This window comes from Gouania willdenowi, chromosome 5 (genome assembly GCF_900634775.1).
Source record: "Gouania willdenowi chromosome 5, fGouWil2.1, whole genome shotgun sequence".
Lineage (NCBI taxonomy): Eukaryota > Metazoa > Chordata > Actinopteri > Blenniiformes > Gobiesocidae > Gouania > Gouania willdenowi.
Genome location: NC_041048.1, coordinates 4,974,724 through 4,993,100, shown reverse-complemented (window position 1 = coordinate 4,993,100; position 18,377 = coordinate 4,974,724). Strand labels below are relative to the sequence as shown.

Sequence of the window (18,377 nt, the reverse complement as noted above, 5' to 3'; positions counted from 1 at the left end):
AATCAGGTTTTAATTCTCAACAATCATAGAATTTGGCTCCAAAATCATGGAGTTTTGTTTTTGGAGTCATTTTGTGTATTTTCACTGTTGTCTGCATTTCACTGTGTATACAGTATATATATATATATGTAGTTTTTTTTCTTGCTATTTTGAGTGTTTTCTTGGCATTTTTTTTTTTAAACTTTGGGTGATTCTTCAAAAAACAGGAATATTATGACGTCTCTTCAGTTTAAAGTAAAGCATGAATAGAAACTTGGTTTCAAGTGTAGTTATTAAATTTATTAACAATGAGAGGATGGAGGAGAGATTCAGGTGTTCTTGTTTCATCGCAGCCTGTCGTGCACACCTAAAAATACCTGAGCTAAACACCTGCACACACACACACACACACACACACACACACACTGAGGAGTCACACTGGTAAAGTGAGGCACTCGTCTGCACAAAACCAGAGAAAACCAATGCTTTTAAGGCAGAATTTTACTGGTAACAAAGTTAAATCGACATGGGGGGCCTCGCGTGTGCACTCAAAGGGGCGGATCACGTCTCTCCAAAGTCCTTATGAAATGTTGGTTTCTCCAGATGCTGGTTATACAAATACTCTCCAGGTAAATAGTACAAACTGTACAGCAGGACACTAGTTCACATGCATATTACCAACATTTGTTCATTCATCATTAAACGGACAAAGAAAAAGAAACCCTCAGGGTCAGCGTGTTAATGGTCATCACTAGTTTGTAATGCAGAATGAATGGCATTTAGATACAGCCAAGTGTCAAACAAAGAAACAATCAGTTACAGGCAATCAAGCTTAGATCTAGAAAGATATTGTACAACTCATTTAGGTGCCGCAAAATAAGCAGAACTACTGTAATCGTAAACAAAAAGGCACAAAGTTTAGGCCATGTCTAAGAGCCAAGGGAGTATTTCTGCTTTTATTGGTTACAAATCCAATTCCCATTTAATTATTGAGTTCGACTCTTTGTGGCCAACTCACAAACTACTAAATTAAATCAGGAGTTGGACTTTAACAACACATGTGATGTATATTATGATTTGAAATGATACATCACTCAGATATTTGTATAGCTTCCCTAAAACACATTCTTTGTTCCAATGATGGAAACATGAACAGAGGAATACAGAGGACTTGTATCAGGACATTTAAATGTGTTTCTTCAATATTTTTAATTAATTTCTGGAAGAAGAATGAAAATTCAAGCAATAAATCATTTTTTTTTTCGTGGCCCTTCAACACAATAACTGTTGTTGTTGTTCGATCTGGTGGAACATTCCTACATGAACGACTCTCACTACACTTGGCATTGCAGATCATTTGTCACGCACTTTTAAGGGGGCGGGGCAAACTCAAAGCATCTCAGACGGGATGTAAAACAGGCACAAGATGCAAAGAAAACAAGAAAAAAGAAAGACAAACGCTAAAGTTCTCCACATGAACGCACACAAGCTGCAGCGCTAAACACACACTCAGTACGAGGTGCTCTAACAGTGTCCGTCTGAAGGTGAGGATGATTCTCATCAGTCACACCCTCATAAATCCAAACGTTACAATAAGATTTCACCTTCAGTAAATCTGGTTCAAATTAAATATTTAAGTCAACAAATCTCACATAAAGATAAACGCAGAGCAGCCTTCTCCTATAATATATCTACTGTGAAGTTCATTTGCTGTTTTTTGACCACGTGTGAAAAGTTTTAGGCTTTAATCCAAGCTTTAGCAGAGCTACATTCAGCGTGTAGGAGGAGGATGAGGGAGACCTGCATGTTCTGTTTTCTTCTTCTTCATGGGATTTGTTGATAGTATGAAAGACGTGGAGTGTAACTCTGGAACTGTTAATGAAGCTGCCTCATCTTATCTTACACCTTTTCTTTTCTCGTCCCTTTCTTTAGCTGCAAAATCTCACGTCAAGTCAATGACATTGTTAATAAATGTCTGAGATGTTTTTTCACATCTTTTCTATGGGAGAGGATTAGGGCCACTGGGAAAAAAACTAAAAACAATTAAAAAAAACAGTTCCAGTAGTGGAAGAAGAAGAAAAAAAATTATCAATTGTAGAACAATTTTTTAAATTATATGGTTTTCTTTTCTTTTCTTTTTTTTAGTCTTAATGTTTTTTCTTTATTTAAAAAATAAAAAAATAAATTCAGTTCTGTTTTTTTTCTTCTTTATTTCATCTGTTACTATTTTGCGACGCATGCAAGCTCCTCCCACATACACCACAGATGGAGCCAAACAGTGGTTTTCTATGCGTCTGGAGAAAGAAACAAGTGAGAATGACCATTAATAATAGACATTCCTCAAGAACCCCATCGTTCACACAGAAAATCAGAAACAGGGAAAAACAAAACTGGGAAAAAAAAGTTAAGACCCAAAAATAATCAAGACAAAAAAACAGACAAAAAGATAACCATATAATTTTAAAAAAATGTTCTACAATTGTTTTGTTTTTTTGTCTTCCACTACTGGATCTGTTGTTTTTTCAGTTTTCCTAATCCTCTTCAGTACTTTTCCTGTCACATTTGTAATTACATTTAAAAAAAAAAAAAAGAAAACTGAATTCACATTTATAATGAACATATTGAGAAGTGATGGACACAAAGACCTGCTGGAGTTTCAGTAAGACATAAGTTCTGTATATGAACCTAACCTAGAAAAACAAAACACTGGCAGTGTTTTTTTTTTTTTTAAGTTAAACACGAAGCAGTTTTGAAATGCTAAAAAACCAAAACAAACAAACAAAAAACCACCTTCATGTTTTCTTACAGCTGTAACAGCGCCACTGTTCAGTGTGAGGAGCAGGAGTTATTTAACGTAGAAGAGAAGCAACAATTTGGTATTTACAGCAGCGGGTTAATTAATATTACAAATTAAAAAAAGAAGAAAAAGAAGCATCATGATGGAGAGTCTGTTGTTGCCCAACGGCGTGAGCATCACAATGTTAACTCTCCTCTGCTTTGAGTAGGAATCAATAACAATAATATTCCAGTATCTTCATATATATTATTATTATTATTTGTCCACACATTCAGTTGGCAGAACCACATACTCACACTCACCCCCCCCCACACACACACACACATACACACACACACTCAGTCCCCCCAGGGAAAATGGACAGGAGAAGCTGAGTGTGACTGACAGGAGGATCCATGGCTGACTGCAGGTGGTGGATGGGGGCGTGTCCTCAGTGAGACGCTGAGCCCAGCACTGAACAAGGCTTGATTTTGAAAACAAAGATGTGAAGGTGGCAGGCGATCTGGTTACAAACACTCACACAGTAACGCACCAGGTCGAACAAGGAAATGATCTGAGGAAAAGAAACAAGGAAGATAAAGACAGTGTTGGCCTCATAGATCAATAGATTAAAGATCATTTGATTGAAGAAAAGTTTGACTCTTTGTTTTTATCTCCACTGTAAACACTCGGTTCTCGGAAAACTTTCATACATTGCATTGTGGGATGTGGAGTCCCGTAGACGGTAGGGGTTGAACAACTACATCATTTTAAAGGTCGACTTTATGTGCATACTAGTCGAGTTGACGTTGACTAGTCGGTGACGTCAAAAAGAGCCGAGTCGAGTGGCAGCCGAGTGCCGCTGTTGTGTCAAAATCTGTGACCGCAGGTGGTGACAGTTCCACCCCCTGCGGTTTCTCGGTGGACATTTACTCCCTCTTAAACACGTTTGTAATTCTTCTCCAGTCTGCATTTACTTCACCCACTGGAGCATCATGTTAAAGGGGGAGTAAAAAGCTCCTTAAAGAGCTTTCGCACTCTTCATCTCTACCGCCAAAAAGCCGCAGTGGTCACAGATTTTGGCACCTCTTTGTAGTTATTCAGGAGCTATTTACTCCCCCTTAAACATGATGCTCCGGTGGGTGAAGTAAATGCAGACTGGAGAATAATTACAAACGTGTTTAAGGGGGAGTAAATGTCCACCGAGAAGCCGCAGGGGGTGGAACTGACACCACCTGTGGTCACAGATTTTTTCGGCTCGTCTGTTCAACCCCTAGTAGACAGCTACACAGAAGTTTGTTTTTTTTTTTGCAATTTATAACATATAAACAACTTGCAAATGTAACAAAGTTAAAAAAACAAAACAATAAATGAATAAAATAAAATAATTTAACAAAGGGTAAACATTTCATGGGGGCATTTTTCTTCTTAGTCATTCGCAAGTGATCAGTCTTTAACTGTTCAACCTTAATATTGTTAAAAATAAATAAATAAATAATTTTTGTGGTCTTGTTCTCGGTGCATTCTGGTTCCGGGCCAGTCTTGGTCTGGGATAAGTTGATTCTAAGCACAACACTAATATGCAACTTTCAAAAAGTGTGATTTCTAGCAAGACCGTTCTTATTCTATTTGCATTGTTGACTTATTCTAGTAATCCATGAAATATAGTTTATCTTGAAACCAGATTAGTTAAAAAGTTACTCACTAGAGCGATCCAGAGTACCAGGTACTCGTCAATAAAACTATTGAAATACTGATCCAGGAAGAGGAGTCCTGGTCCCAGGAAGGCTAAATCATGGAGATGCATCTCACTTTTTGTCATATGTGCTACCTGTGGTCAAACAGAGGAAATGTTGGTTAGCTTATGGCAACGAGAGCTAAATCTTGCTTTTGAAACACAAGAGTTTTAATTTTTTGAATAGTTTACTGATGCACAGAATAAAAACTAGTTTCAGGCTGGAACAAACACTCAGAAGAACATTAACATTTTATTTCTTTTACAGTGACTGCACTTTGAGCTCTGTGTCTAATCAGTACAGAGACATAAACGCAGCAAAACAAAATCTAGATTATCTTTACAATACAAAGCAAATGAAATAAGAAGAACTTACAACTAATTTATTGGTGATTTTGGCCGAGACGAAGCCAAATGCCAGGATATAAAGGCAAGGATGTTTCTCAAAGAGCTGGACTGCAGATTTCTTATAAATCATCATCGCCAAAATGATAACTGAGCCGATATGAAAGACAGGAGAGAGGACGCTGGTTCCCTGAGGACAGAGAGAACAACACACATAACACCGACTCAGTCTGATGTCATTTAATACATCTGCTGCTAAATCCACTGAATAGGAGCAGAAATAATAACGGGACCATGTTACAGTGTCACTCACAGCTATGGTGGATCCATTTTTTCCCACACCACCTGTGAAAATGACTCTAAAGTAATTGGTGCAGGAGAAGATGGCTCCTAAAAATGTGAAGATAGCGGGAATAATTTTCATCTGAATATTCAGGACAGGAATCTAGAAAAGAAAAAACACAGAGTTTCAATCGTACACTTTAAATCTGTCCAATCACGTCATCCATCAGCATCATAAAAACTATTAGGAGAAGTTTAGTCTATCAACGTCTACCATAAAACGGTACCTGAACATAACATGTGTTTAATAGATTACCAATAGGGTGTGCATTGCCATGAATCTAACAATACGATTCACAATGTGTATGTCATGATATGTTTTGATACTAAACTGTTTCTGGTTTTAAATTAATAAAATTTTTGTTTTTTTCTACTTTTTTTAATTTGGTTTTGAAACTAAATAACCAAAGAACGAAGGGTACACGAATTGACCGGGCATTTACGTGCTATGGATATGCAATTAAATGTTTTTCTCTTTATAAATTATAGATTTTTTGGATCGATACGATAATGGCGCGATGAAATATTGCGATATATTGCCGAATTGATTTTTTCTTACACCCTTAATTGCCAATAAACAAAATATGTGCACATCAATTTATTTATTTTTAAATGGGAAGAGGAACATTTTTATGCAATGTTTTATTAATAGACCTTCATCAAGAAAAAGAGCTTTATACCATACAATACAGGTACAAAAATCTAAAAAAAAAAATCAAATTTTTAAAAAACTACCTATAATGTGTCCTTTTTGAAGAATGAATGTGCACCTTTTTTGTGATTTTTTTAAATTTTCCTCTACATTTAGGTCTTCGTAGTGCTTTTTTCCACATTTTCTTTCATTTTGTTATTTATTATCACTGCAGACAACACAAGCATGAGTGTTGTTGCTTCCAATGTGTATGAAGCAGTTATCGGAGCAGCCACAGCCGACAGTCAGTGACACTTTTTGAAAACGAGAAGCAATAGAGATCGAGCTGCGTGACATGAGTCTGTAGGAGAGGAAGTGGACTTACAATGACACTGAAGTCATTTAAAGGAATAAATAAAATCAATAAACTTCCCGTCTGTGGTTTTTCTCTTTCTCTTCTCTGCTCTACAAGCTCTAAACCTCTAGTATTATAGCTGATCTTTTGATAGAGCTTACAAATAAAAACACTAAAGGTAAACGTCAACTGTCCCAGCAGCATGTTATTAGCATTAAATAATTTAGTAGTAGCATATTAGCGAATTGAGTTATTTTATAAAACTGCAGGATCAGAAAACATGTCAATTACCAGTGACTGCCAAAAAGCTGATCCTCCCACAGCAGCCAGTAGATACATGGTTATAATGAAGATCTGCACCTCGGTCACATCAATGCTGAGTGGGACGAGAAAGCAGAGGTAACAGTGAGGATTAATGACATAACACCAGCAGCACACAGTCATACTGCAGCCTACACAACAACACAACACAAGTAAGTACATTTTATTTATAAAGCACTTTTCACAGATATATAATCACAAAGTGCTGTGCAAACAAAGGTATAATTAAAACAACAGGAGCAACATCACAAAAAGGATAATCAAACAGAGGTGAATTTAAAACAACAGGAGCAACATCATACGAGATTAACGCGTGGATGATCATTACGAAATCAGATTTTGACAACAAATTCCCCACTTTGGAGATATTTCTCAGAAAATACAAACACAACACAACACAACACAACACAGCGCTGGACATGGAAGTTAAACTCTACACGGGTTAAGTTTCTACACAGGAATGCTCCACTGGATGATGAAGCAAGAAGTGCTGGGGGCGTTTGAGGCCGTGTCAGTAAAGTTAACCGTCTACCAACAATCATAATCTGATGAAAGGGAAAGTTCTCTTTAAAAAGCAATAGAAACAGTAGGGTGGTCCATAAAAGCATGGTAAAAAAAAAAAATCAGATAACCTCAATTAAAACCCCGCATTAAGTTTTGGCATCCAGAAGATGATTCAGGAAGAAATTTGAAGAATATGAAATGTTCTAGAGCTGCTTAAAGTTTCCTGGAAATTTACTAATTACAAACATATTATTCATATATAAAATTATAAATCTTAAGAATTCCTCCAGCAGATATCAACAAAGCCACAGTGGTTGCTGGACTTTCTAAGTGACAAGTTTCAGTTTTTTTATTTTTTTTGCAAAACAAAACCACAAATGTACTTTCTTTCTTTCTTTGGCTCCTTATGTTGTAGTATGGTGCAATTTTCAAGCGTCTTGTGCATGCTCTAAATATTAATTCATTTGCATAAAATTTAGACCCAATGAATTTGGCAAGATATAGATACAACTTTTTCACTTCTGATACGATACCAATATTGCAGCCTTGTGTATTGGACGATACCGATATCAATCCAATGCGATATCAGCACAAATCATACAAACATTTATGACTTATTTTGTCGTGTGGAATGTTAGAAAAGGCTTGAGCAAGTGATGTTACTCAAACAGAGAACAATAGTCAACAATTCAAGTTCACTTCAGTTATTTTTTACTGTCAGTATATGGTGGGAACAACTGAGGGCGGGGACAAAAACAACAACTTATCGGAGAGCTTATATCGGAGATTTTAGATGCAGTCCGATAAAATCCAATATTTGTTTTCTGGCTGATATCAGACCAATATCCAATATCAATATCGGATCGGGACACCTCTATACGGAACCAAATGCAGGGTTCTAACCGAGAAAATCTATCAAAAAACAAACATTTTTTGGACCACTCTAATGGTCAGGTTTGCTAATGACTGCGTAATATACGTCTGATTCCACTGACAGATGCAAAGAGTGCTTTTAAACATTATGCAGATGAGACCAATAGAAGATGGGGAATGATGGGAAGAATCCCGCAGTCATTTGTGAATGGAAGTCAATGTCAATCACCAGTATAAGTATTATGACGCAGTAAGTGTCAATGCTGTTTAAGTGGTTGATGTGATTTGATTTGGGTTAAAATGATAAACATTATCACAGTTCATGAAACTGTCTTAGTAGGAATGATGTGATCATGTTAGGGCTGTAATTTAGGGGTTAAAATACCCCCAGCCTGTGAGCCAGATAGCAAAATAAAAGGTGACATGTAGGAGCTAGCAGAGCACCTTTGGATGAGAGATCATCCATGCTCAGCAGAGCTAAGAGGGAGAGGAGGAAAGGCGTTTACGAGACAGAAAATGGCGCTACATATGAGAGTTGACGTTCCCAGCAGTGCACACTCAACCAGAGCATGTGTGGAACTCATAGATAGTGTGGCGATGGTGAGATAAAACGATTAAAAAAAAACGGGGAACGCAGTGAAACTCAGCATGTCCGGGAGGAAGAGGAAGTTGTGTGTGAGCAGACTGACAGGAGAGAAACTTGGAGGAACGCCAAAATACAGTAAGAAATCCGTTCAACTCTGACCCAGATAGCAAAATAATAATAATTTTGCCATCAAAAGCCTGGTCTCAGTGTTTTTTTTTTTTGTTTTATGTAAGGAAACCCAGCTTTTTGCTCTGAAACTGAAGATTTGTGTAAAACTTGCTCTATTCAACGGCTGATTACAAAAGAACGTAACAAGCCAGAAACAAATTCTTTCTGATGAAAGTAGAGGCTTCAATCTTTCAGAATCTGGTGTCAGATTTAAGATAGTTATAGTAGAAATTATTCTGTGGGTCTTTAAAATCAGTCAAAATGCTCTAAAACAGCTGGCACTGAGGGGGCTGGAAAATCTGAAAATGGCTGGCACTGAATGAGTTAATATTAAAATCATTATTCTGGCAACCCCAAAGACTTTTTATTCTCTAAAATTAGTTTTTGGATCATATTTGTTATACTGTGTTACAAATACAGAGTAGTAAGGATTAGTGCACAAAGTAACAATATGCGCCAGCTCCAATATATATTTATAATGCATTTTATTTTCACTGGATTTATATTTGAGAAAGTCAAAGTATAGAAAAACAGTTGTTTGAGAACATGTGTGGTGTTATAATTTGAAAAAAATATATATATATTTAAGCTCTTTGAGCTTTTTTCCTCTTCCTACACTGCCACGTCTATTTCTGTGATATTTATGTATTGTTTTTTAATTGTGAAAATACGATATCTACCTGTAATTTAAAGAAAACTACACAAGTGGCTCAAAGATTTAAAAAAAGACTGCTGCAGAGTTGTGCAATAAGGACCAGTGACGACACTCATTCACACTTACACACTGAAAGCACCAATGAGTGGAGAAGATTTGTGACTCACATTCCAAAGCGCAGCGTTCCCGACACGTATGTCTGCCAGTGAGCACAGTAGAACATGAACATCCCAGCGAAGCAGCAGAAGAACATCCAGTCTGGATTGGTTCCCAGCTGCACAGCTATACTGGTTCCCAGCACCACAAATACTGCAGAGACACACAGAACAACCTGTTATTGCTGACACAAGCTAAGCTAAGCTAAACTTAGGCTGCGTTCACACTGCAGGCAAATGTAGCTCAAATCTGATTTTTTGGGAATCAAGTAGAGATGTAACGATTCACTCAACTCCCTATACGATTCGATTCACGATAATGGGTTCACGATACGATTCTCTCACGATTTATTTTACAAAATGGGACTGTAGACAAATAATGATTGAAAAATATTCCTTTATTTTTTGGGGGAAAAAACTAGAAAATACTGTACTATTTTCCTTTTATTTTTCATTATCAAAAGAATCCATTGATAAACTACTCAAAACAATGCAGTTTAACTAAAAATAAATCTTGAATGAAATAAAATAAAGGAATAATACAAATGAAGAAGAAGCCTATTAATTTAAATTTTGGTACTATAGTAAACAATGCAAAACTACATAATAGTTCTTTTTCTTTTAAAAAGTGCAACTGAAAATGTATTTTGTGCCCTAACAATTGGACTTAAAACAGTCATTGAACTGATTTACGTCAAATATTTGTTTGGACCAGCAGAGGGTGCTGGTAACCCAGTGGTCGGTTGGCATGCAGATATTCTAGCAGTGAAGAAGAGATGCTATGCTAGCAGACAGAGCTAATAGAAAAACGTGACTTTTACAGATATTCAGGTAATATTAAAGATATTCTTTCGGTGCTAAAGGGGTAAGGAATCATTTATGAACATGTTTAAGAGTAGATGGCGGCCAAAAAGAAAGTAGTAGCAGATTCTGCCCGCTGTCTACACTGCTGGACAAGAGAAGGTATACATATATATAGCTGCTGTTTGAAAAAAGTACTGCGATTCAATTTTCAAAGTATCGATGTCAACCATGACACCTATGAATCAATTTTTAACTGCCTTACGATTGATCGTTACATCCCTAGAATCAATTAACTCAAATCCAACCCATATCTGATCTTTTCAAATCAGATTTAGACCACTTTCATATGTGGTCCTGAATCAGATACAGATCGGATCTTATTCAATGCGACCTCAGTGTGAACGGACAAGGATGATTTAATGCACGTCTGATATGTTGACGTCACTTTATAGTAACAGCAAAAATTGAAATTGAGCATGAAGGCTTGCAGTGTGAACGTAGCCTAAGACACAGATGGAAGGGAACCAAAGTGGGTAAAAAATAATACAAAAATAATAAAAATCACCGGTGGAGAGGGAGTCACAGCCGTGGTCAAAGAGCTCCCCCAGTGGTGAGCTGCTATTGGTGCGTCTGGCCTGCTTCCCATCGATGGCGTCCAATGACTGGTAAATAAACAGGCCCACAGCACACAGCAGGTACGCCCAGAGAGGAGCCTGACACACACACACACACACATCACCTCACTGACATGTTCTCTCACACTCTGCCTCTCCTAAGGCAGAGTCCCCAAACTTTTCAACCTGCGACCCCCTAAAATAACGGTGACAGAGAGTGCCGAACCCCACTATCTCAGGTGGTGACAAAAAACATAAGGAAAGGTGCACACAGGACTTGTTCATTTATTGCCTCAAACAGCAGCAGAAAATAGAAGAACAGCATAACATCCATGAAATGATTACATTTCATCAGAACAATTAGTCAAGGTAAGTTTAATAGTTAAACCGTTACAGTGCGTCAACATTTCCACACTATTGCGCCGCAAAATTACATCATGATATTATTATGAACCCCTTATGGTTGATCAATACTGACTAAATTAAGAGTGTAGTGTAACCTAGGATTACAACGTACATTTATTGGAATTCAAAACAGTATTTTTTACTTTCTCCAACTGTCAGCGTCATTATGGTGAGGATTCACTGAGCAAAGTGAGCGTTTTGAGTCAATAATCAAACACAACATAAGGTTTATATGCTCATCAATGATAGACTATGTTTTTAGTGGTCATGGGTCACAGAAAGAAGCGACTGAAGCTGTAGTGCTGACAGTTTGGTATGTGGACCATCCAGAGAAACTAGAATGTGTCGTATCATACTCGTAAATCTACCTGGTTTTACCTCACGCCCTCTCTTGGCTCTGCCCTCACACACAACAACAACAACAACAACAACAACACTAAAGCAAAGGTAGCGAAGGCATTAACGCGCCGCCCTGTGTTTCAGTGTCCAGGTGAGTGCTGGCTCACCTGTTCAGTGGCAGTGGGGCAGTAGTAGACCAGCACCAGGGTGGTGAAGATGTTGGTGGCCAGGCCGATGATGGTGATAAGGTTTGGGGCGATCCACGTGGGGACCCGTCCCACCAACCACTCCCAGTATCGCTGCATCAGAGGCTCCAACAAGGAGCGGCCAGCGCTGCTGTACCTAAAGGGACAGGGACGCACAAGCTTTTAGCCCCAAGATAATATGGCTGTCATTCCTATTAGGGCCACATTAAAAATGAAAAAAAAATATGGAGATTGGAGACGTAATATTTCAAGAATAAAGTTGTAATTTCCCGAGAACAAAGTTGTGCCTTAATAAAATCGTAATTTCATTAGACTAAAGTCGTGATATTTCGAGAACCAAACTGATTTGGAGCAAATAGCCTCTTTTGTGGGCTGGAAGTGGTCGACTTCAGGCCTCAAGAGGGAATTCTGAGAACTATACTATTAAGAGTTTTTTAAGATACAGCTTTATTCTCATAAAATGACTTTATTCTCAAAATATTACGTCTTTAATCTCAAAATAGTATGACTTTTTTCAAATAAAATAACTTTAATCTCGTAGTGCCCAGATTTCAATCCGTGAAAAAAACAGAAATGTCCCTTTGGTAGAGTTTTTGGGGTCACACTAGCATCAGTTGTGCATTAGAACAACGTTTGGATGAAATACAGGTGCAGTTTTAAAAATGTGATTTATGTTAATGAAGCAGCTTTAAATGTGTCTTTAAATCGGCATTTCTGTAAAGTAAAAATGCTGGCATCTTTTTTCGTTATCTTCAAATTGTCTTCATTCTCTTTAAATTTTTATGTTCACGTTGACATTTTTTTTTACTTTTTCAGAAACAATTGTTGCATTATCAGACCGTCTGGAGAATCAAGAATACAACAGAAATTTTAACTTACGTAAGATCAAATTACAACTTACCCAAATAATATTCAGTAGACTAAAAATAATCGCCACATGACGTCCAGGGTAAACCCGTTGGTTATGACACATTTAAGAAAAAGCCTATTAATGTCATTATAATGAATGTTAGTATATCTGTATCAGTCTAATACACCTCTGCCCATGTATGTACTCCACATTATGGTGAAGCACAGCAACAATCCCAATGGAACCAGTCCCACCTGTGCTCTTCCAGTCTCTTGAGCTGGTGTCGAGACAGCGGGGGTGAGGGCAGCTCGATCAACCTGCGCAGCACTCCAGGGGCCAGCCAGCAGGCCGCCTCCATGCCCGCGCCCTGCCCGGGATCCTTGTCCCGGCCAAGGCCTCGGCGGGAACGAAGGCCCCCCCCTTGCTGCTGCCCCGTGGCGCTCATGGAGCCCTGCTGCCTGATGCTTTGGTCCCCTTTGGCTCTGCCTCTGCCACTGTCCCACCTGAGGGCCTAGTGATCCACTGTGGGGCTGGATGTATCCTGAAAGAGAAAAAAATAACTCAAATCGATACAAACGCGATTTGGGAACAAAATTAGCATAAATAATAGCAATAGGTTGTTGATTTTAAACACGACGGCGCGTGAATGCTTGGCTTTAGCCAATCAAACACTGGCTCTCAATCCTGACATGCTCCAAGGTCAAGGTATGTGGTCTGCTTTAGGCTTGACACAGGGAAGAGGACACACCCCGTACCTTGGCTACACCAATGAAACAACCAGGCTTCTGGTGATTGGGCGAGAGACACGTGTGCAACACTTAGGGGGCTGAGAATCCACCAAGGACAGAGAGGATGTTTGAGAGAGCAGAGGGAATGGAATCGCATTGACCAGTACTTTTTATGAAACAACCAATTAAATCAGTCGATTGGAGCTCAGCGACAGGAACAAAACCACAATTTGCAGAGCATCAGCACCCATGTCACTGAAGAGGTTGGTACAACCACAGAAATGCCAGTGAAGGACTACACCCCGCGACAGAGATTCAAAGGGAAGCCCAAGGAGCAGAAGAAAGGAAGAAATTTAAAAAAGAACTTCAAAAGAAGAGATCAAAACCAGACACTTTCTATGGAGAAAAGGACCAAAGGGCACAGACTCATGTGAAGTTGCCCAAAGCTGCAGATAGGAAAGAGTGGGAAACGGTTATGATCACCCTGTAGCTGGCCACCTTTGATGAGGGAGTCAGGACAAAACTCCTCCCGATTCAAAAGAACACTACTGATGATGCGTTCCAAAATGTACATCCTTCTCATATCTGAGACACAGCTCCCACACCAAAAGGTAGATCTCATGTTACTACTAGTGATCCACTGAAATTTTCGGACACCAAAAATGGCCCAAAAGTGCATTTTCTAAACATGTTTCTCACTGAAACAAGCCGACTGAAACAGGATGTTGGGATGACATGAGCAAACAGTGTGGTCAGCGTGCGCTTGTCAGGAAATGAGCCGTATTTTAATACATCTGAGCACTAAAGAGTCTTCTGAGCAGCGTCTTATACAATACAGACATTGCATCCTTTAGTTTCATATTGGTCGATACCGACATCGATCTGACAATCTGACATCAGCATGAATTACACCTACTTTTGACTTGTTTTGTATTGTGGAATGTTGGAAAAGGCGTGATCAAATGATATTATTCAAACAGAGAACAATACTCAGCAACAGCAGGTATAAGAAAAATTCCCCCAGTTATTATAAACCAGTGGGTTACAGACATCGATAGACAACAAAATGACTACTATAATAGCCAGAAATCTATATAACAACAAAAAACAAAAACCATTAAGAAAAATCTTCATTGTACAGGCAATTTTTGTGATTGTGGAATGTTATGGTAAAAAAATTATTATAATTTATTTTGAAATGTGAGACTAATTACAATCATAAAATCAGACTTATGTGTTAAAATGTAAGACTTTTGAAACATTGATTGAAGACATTATAATGACAATTACAGCCTTATTTTTAGATTCGTGAATGTGATGCTTTTAAGACTTTTTAGGAATCCGCGGGAACCCTGGCTTGTATCAGAGATTGTTTATAGGAGAGTTGAATGCAAAACCATTTTATTCCAATACATTTTTATTTGCTGATATGGGACTGATGTATCGATCCACTGCAAGAAAGTTGATTATTCCAACCTTTATAAGTTACGACCTCTAAGATTCACAGTTCACTGACAGATGTATCAATAACACCAGTTAGCAGAGAAAGAAAAACAAATCACTGAGATGATCTGCTCCCAGTATGGCTCAATGGTGGTAAAACCAGAATAACAACAGTAGAGTGACAGACAACAACAACAACAACACTACTGGTCATGTGACCTAATCAATCAGTGATCGACAGTGTCATGTCCCACCACAGACACTGGCTAATCTGGTCTGTTGTTATTATTACTGGTCACAGACAGTGGGTGGTCAGTTTATGGCTCGTGAGCAGCTGACAGACCTCCATCCATATAGTAAACAACCGACGTGTACATGTACTGCTAATGCTACTAGCACAAGTTACAGCTGCTAGCCCTGTCCTCTTTTCTTTGCAATTGTTAGCATTTCATTAGCAGCTGAACTAAGATGACAGCGTGCTATTGTAAACTTTAACTGTTTATTTTCATTTTTTACATCTCTTTTATGTACACGTATATAGAGCTATCGCCCTTCCCGCTTGATATGTTGACACATCTCTCTCAGGACACTGCGGCTAACCGATGCTAGCCTGACATGCTAACTAGTAGCGGACAGATGTAACGCTGACTGACCTGGCTGCTAAAAGGACGGCAGCTGGAGACGGACAGACGTGGGACTCACAGCCCACACAAACATTCTCTATTCATGCGAACAAGCTTTATTATTATTATTATTGTGTTTTCCTTTGTAACCCGAAACACCGGGACTACGTCCTCACCTGTAGGTGGATCCCCACGACCCGGTGTGGCTGACGGTAGTCTGTAGTCCTCTACTAGCCTACAGACCGCTGTCAACGTTAGCGACGCGGAAATCTCGCGTTGTTTGGAATAAGGAGGACGTTTTTTTCAGCCCCGTGTAAAGATAAATCATTAAAAACACAGATTTAAAAAAACAAAAAAGTGTGTGTTAACCCTTAATACAATATATAGTGAGATTAATGTACATTACTAAGAAAAAGAAAAACGTTTTTAGTCTGTGTATCCCCAATTTATGGAATATGGAAACCCGTTTCTGCCACAAAAAAAAAAAAGAAAAAAAAGATCATCACGGAAAGTCATAAATATGAGAAATTAAGTCATACTTATGATTTTCTATCCCATAATTATGACTTTCTTTCTCATAAATATGACTTTCCTTGGTGAATTTAAAAAAAAAAAAAAACTTTAGTAGCGGAAATGGGTTTCCATACCAATTACTCATATCTCAATTAAAAAAAAAAAAAAAAAAACAAATAAAAAAATTCAGGAGTAATATTCCTCAGTTCCTCCTTGCTATCTTAATCAGACTTCCTCATTTTGTTTTAAGTAAACCACAAACCCATGATTCAAATGTCTTTGTCGACAGGATAGGGTTAGGATTATTAATATTATTTTTTTTAAATTCTTGTTTTCATTTTATTTATTTACTTTTTCCCTTTTCTTAATTTCACCCCTTTTTAATATGTCTCCCCTTTTTCCACTATTTTTCTTCTCTTTTTTCAGTAATCCCCTTTTTTTTTTAAACTTATTGGTTGGACAGTGTTTTTCAACCTTGGGGTTGACCACCTTCCTGAATAAACTAAACATATAAACATCTACAATGTAATTAGATCAGTGGTTTACAACCTTTTTCTTGTCATCACCCCATTCTGATATCACACATTTCTGGCGCCCCCAGTTGCCTTATTTTCTCTAAAATTTGTTTTTTGATCATGTTTGTTAAAGTGTGTTATAATTACAAATACAGAGTGCACAAATATATGCCCCAGCTCAGATATTATTAAACTGCATTTTATTTTAACTAGATTTATAGTATATTTGAGAAAATGTATAATACAGTTATTAGAGATTGTGATGTTTTAATTTGAAAAAAAAAAAAATATATATATATATATATATTATTATTATTATTTACGCTCTTTGAGTTTTCTGCCTCTTCCTGCACTGTATATCTATTTCTGTGATATCATGTATTGTATTTTTATTGTGCAAAATAGATAAATAAAAATAAATAAATAACAAATAAAAAAAATCTCATTTTAATCAGTAGTTTTACATTTTATTATTACTAGACATTTCTAGACAATGTGGGGTCACGACCCTAAGGTTGAAAATCCCTGCATTAGATTGTACCACTGCTGTATTTGGTGCAATATAAATATATTTGTTTTTAAATGACTGTGAGTGATGATGCTCAGGCCTCTCTAAACCATGTTGAAGTGTATTTACCTCATAAGTCTTCCTTTATTAGTACTGTATAAATCACAACCTTGTATGAAAAAACATTCGTGAGTTGTTGTTTTGTAATTTTTTTTTTTTTTAATTATTATTATTTCAACAATAGTAGTTAACACATCAATGCTCTGAAACTCTCAGCACTTTTCTCTGAACATCCTTTACTTTTATGTAATGTATGAATAATATTTGTATGAAATAAAATCCCATAATGTTAAATCTCTAATAAAATAAGTTTATAGATCAGCTGAATGTTGGTGGTACAAATGGCACACAGTTTATACATGTCGCTTTATTCAGAAACATCAGAGTAAGATCAGGGCTCTGCATTTGGCAGCTCAGTGAGAGGAGACTTAAAGAAGTTTCTCAGCAGGCTTCGGACCTGATCAGGCTGTGAGATCCTGGCTGCAGGTACCACAGGTGGATCCAGGACCAGGTCCAGGTCCAGGACCTTTGTAGGGTACGATGGAGCAGAGCGGGTCTCTGCGGTGTGTAGACTATCGATGGCACTAGAGAGCCAGATCAGCCTCTTCAGACTCTGGATGTTTCGTCCTCGGTCGTGCATCAGCTGGTGTTCAGTCACAGCTCGGCGGCTGAAAGAAGCAACGGTCAGTCCATGACAGACTAGGGCCACATCTGGTGTGGGCCCCCAACGCATTTACAAAAAATATATACACAAAAACACACAAACAAAAATAATACAGAAAATGACACTAAAATACACACATCACAAAATGATTAAAAAAAACATACAAAATTACAGTAAAATACACAAAAACACAACAAAAATATAATGACACACAAGACAACTACAAAAATACCAAAAAAAACCTCCAAAAAAATACAAAATTACAGTAAAATTCACCAAAAGACAAAAAAGCAAAAAATAAAATTACGCCAAAAACACACAAGGGGACTATAAAAATACACAAAATAACTCAAAATGACAGAAAACTTAAACACAAACAATGATCACTAAAATTCACTATAAAAATACACAAAATGACCAAAAACTAAATTATGAAATGACAGAAAAATAAACTACACAAAAGGACAACAAAAGTAAAATTACTCTAAAAACAGAAAACATGAAATATACAAAATTAACCAATGCACAAAACAAAAAAAACCAAAATACAGAAACAGACTTTAACAACACGAAACAACTACAAAATACACAAAACAGCCAAAAAAATAAAAAAATGGACAAACCCTTCTTTGTTTTATTTCCTGTATTAATGGTCAGACTGGTCATTATTCTAAAAAGTA

At 37.4% G+C, this 18,377-nt stretch overlaps 1 protein-coding gene across 1 annotated transcript; it reads right to left on the bottom strand.

The window, feature by feature from the left end:
- Nucleotides 1–257: 257 nt before the first annotated feature.
- Nucleotides 258–15,723, bottom strand: cept1b (choline/ethanolamine phosphotransferase 1b). The gene is made up of 10 exons (XM_028447832.1): nt 15,614–15,723; nt 12,898–13,184; nt 11,755–11,929; nt 10,795–10,942; nt 9,438–9,579; nt 6,455–6,539; nt 5,149–5,280; nt 4,867–5,025; nt 4,461–4,586; nt 258–3,329 (listed from the first exon to the last, which is right to left on the bottom strand). The coding sequence occupies exons 2-10, from the start codon at nt 13,086–13,088 to the stop codon at nt 3,207–3,209; spliced, it is 1,281 nt and encodes a 426-aa protein (XP_028303633.1). The 5' UTR covers nt 13,089–13,184; nt 15,614–15,723; the 3' UTR covers nt 258–3,206.
- Nucleotides 15,724–18,377: the final 2,654 nt, after the last annotated feature.

Coding starts and splice junctions, on each gene's coding strand:
- cept1b (XM_028447832.1), bottom strand. CDS start 13,088: ATGAGCGCCACGGGGCAGCAGCAAGGGGGGGGCCTTCGTTCCCGCCGA. Junction 6,540..9,437: donor GGAACGCTGCGCTTTGGAAT/GTGAGTCACAAA, acceptor CGTCCCACTCAG/CATTGATGTGACCGAGGTGC. Junction 4,587..4,866: donor AAATCACCAATAAATTAGTT/GTAAGTTCTTCT, acceptor GTTTGACCACAG/GTAGCACATATGACAAAAAG.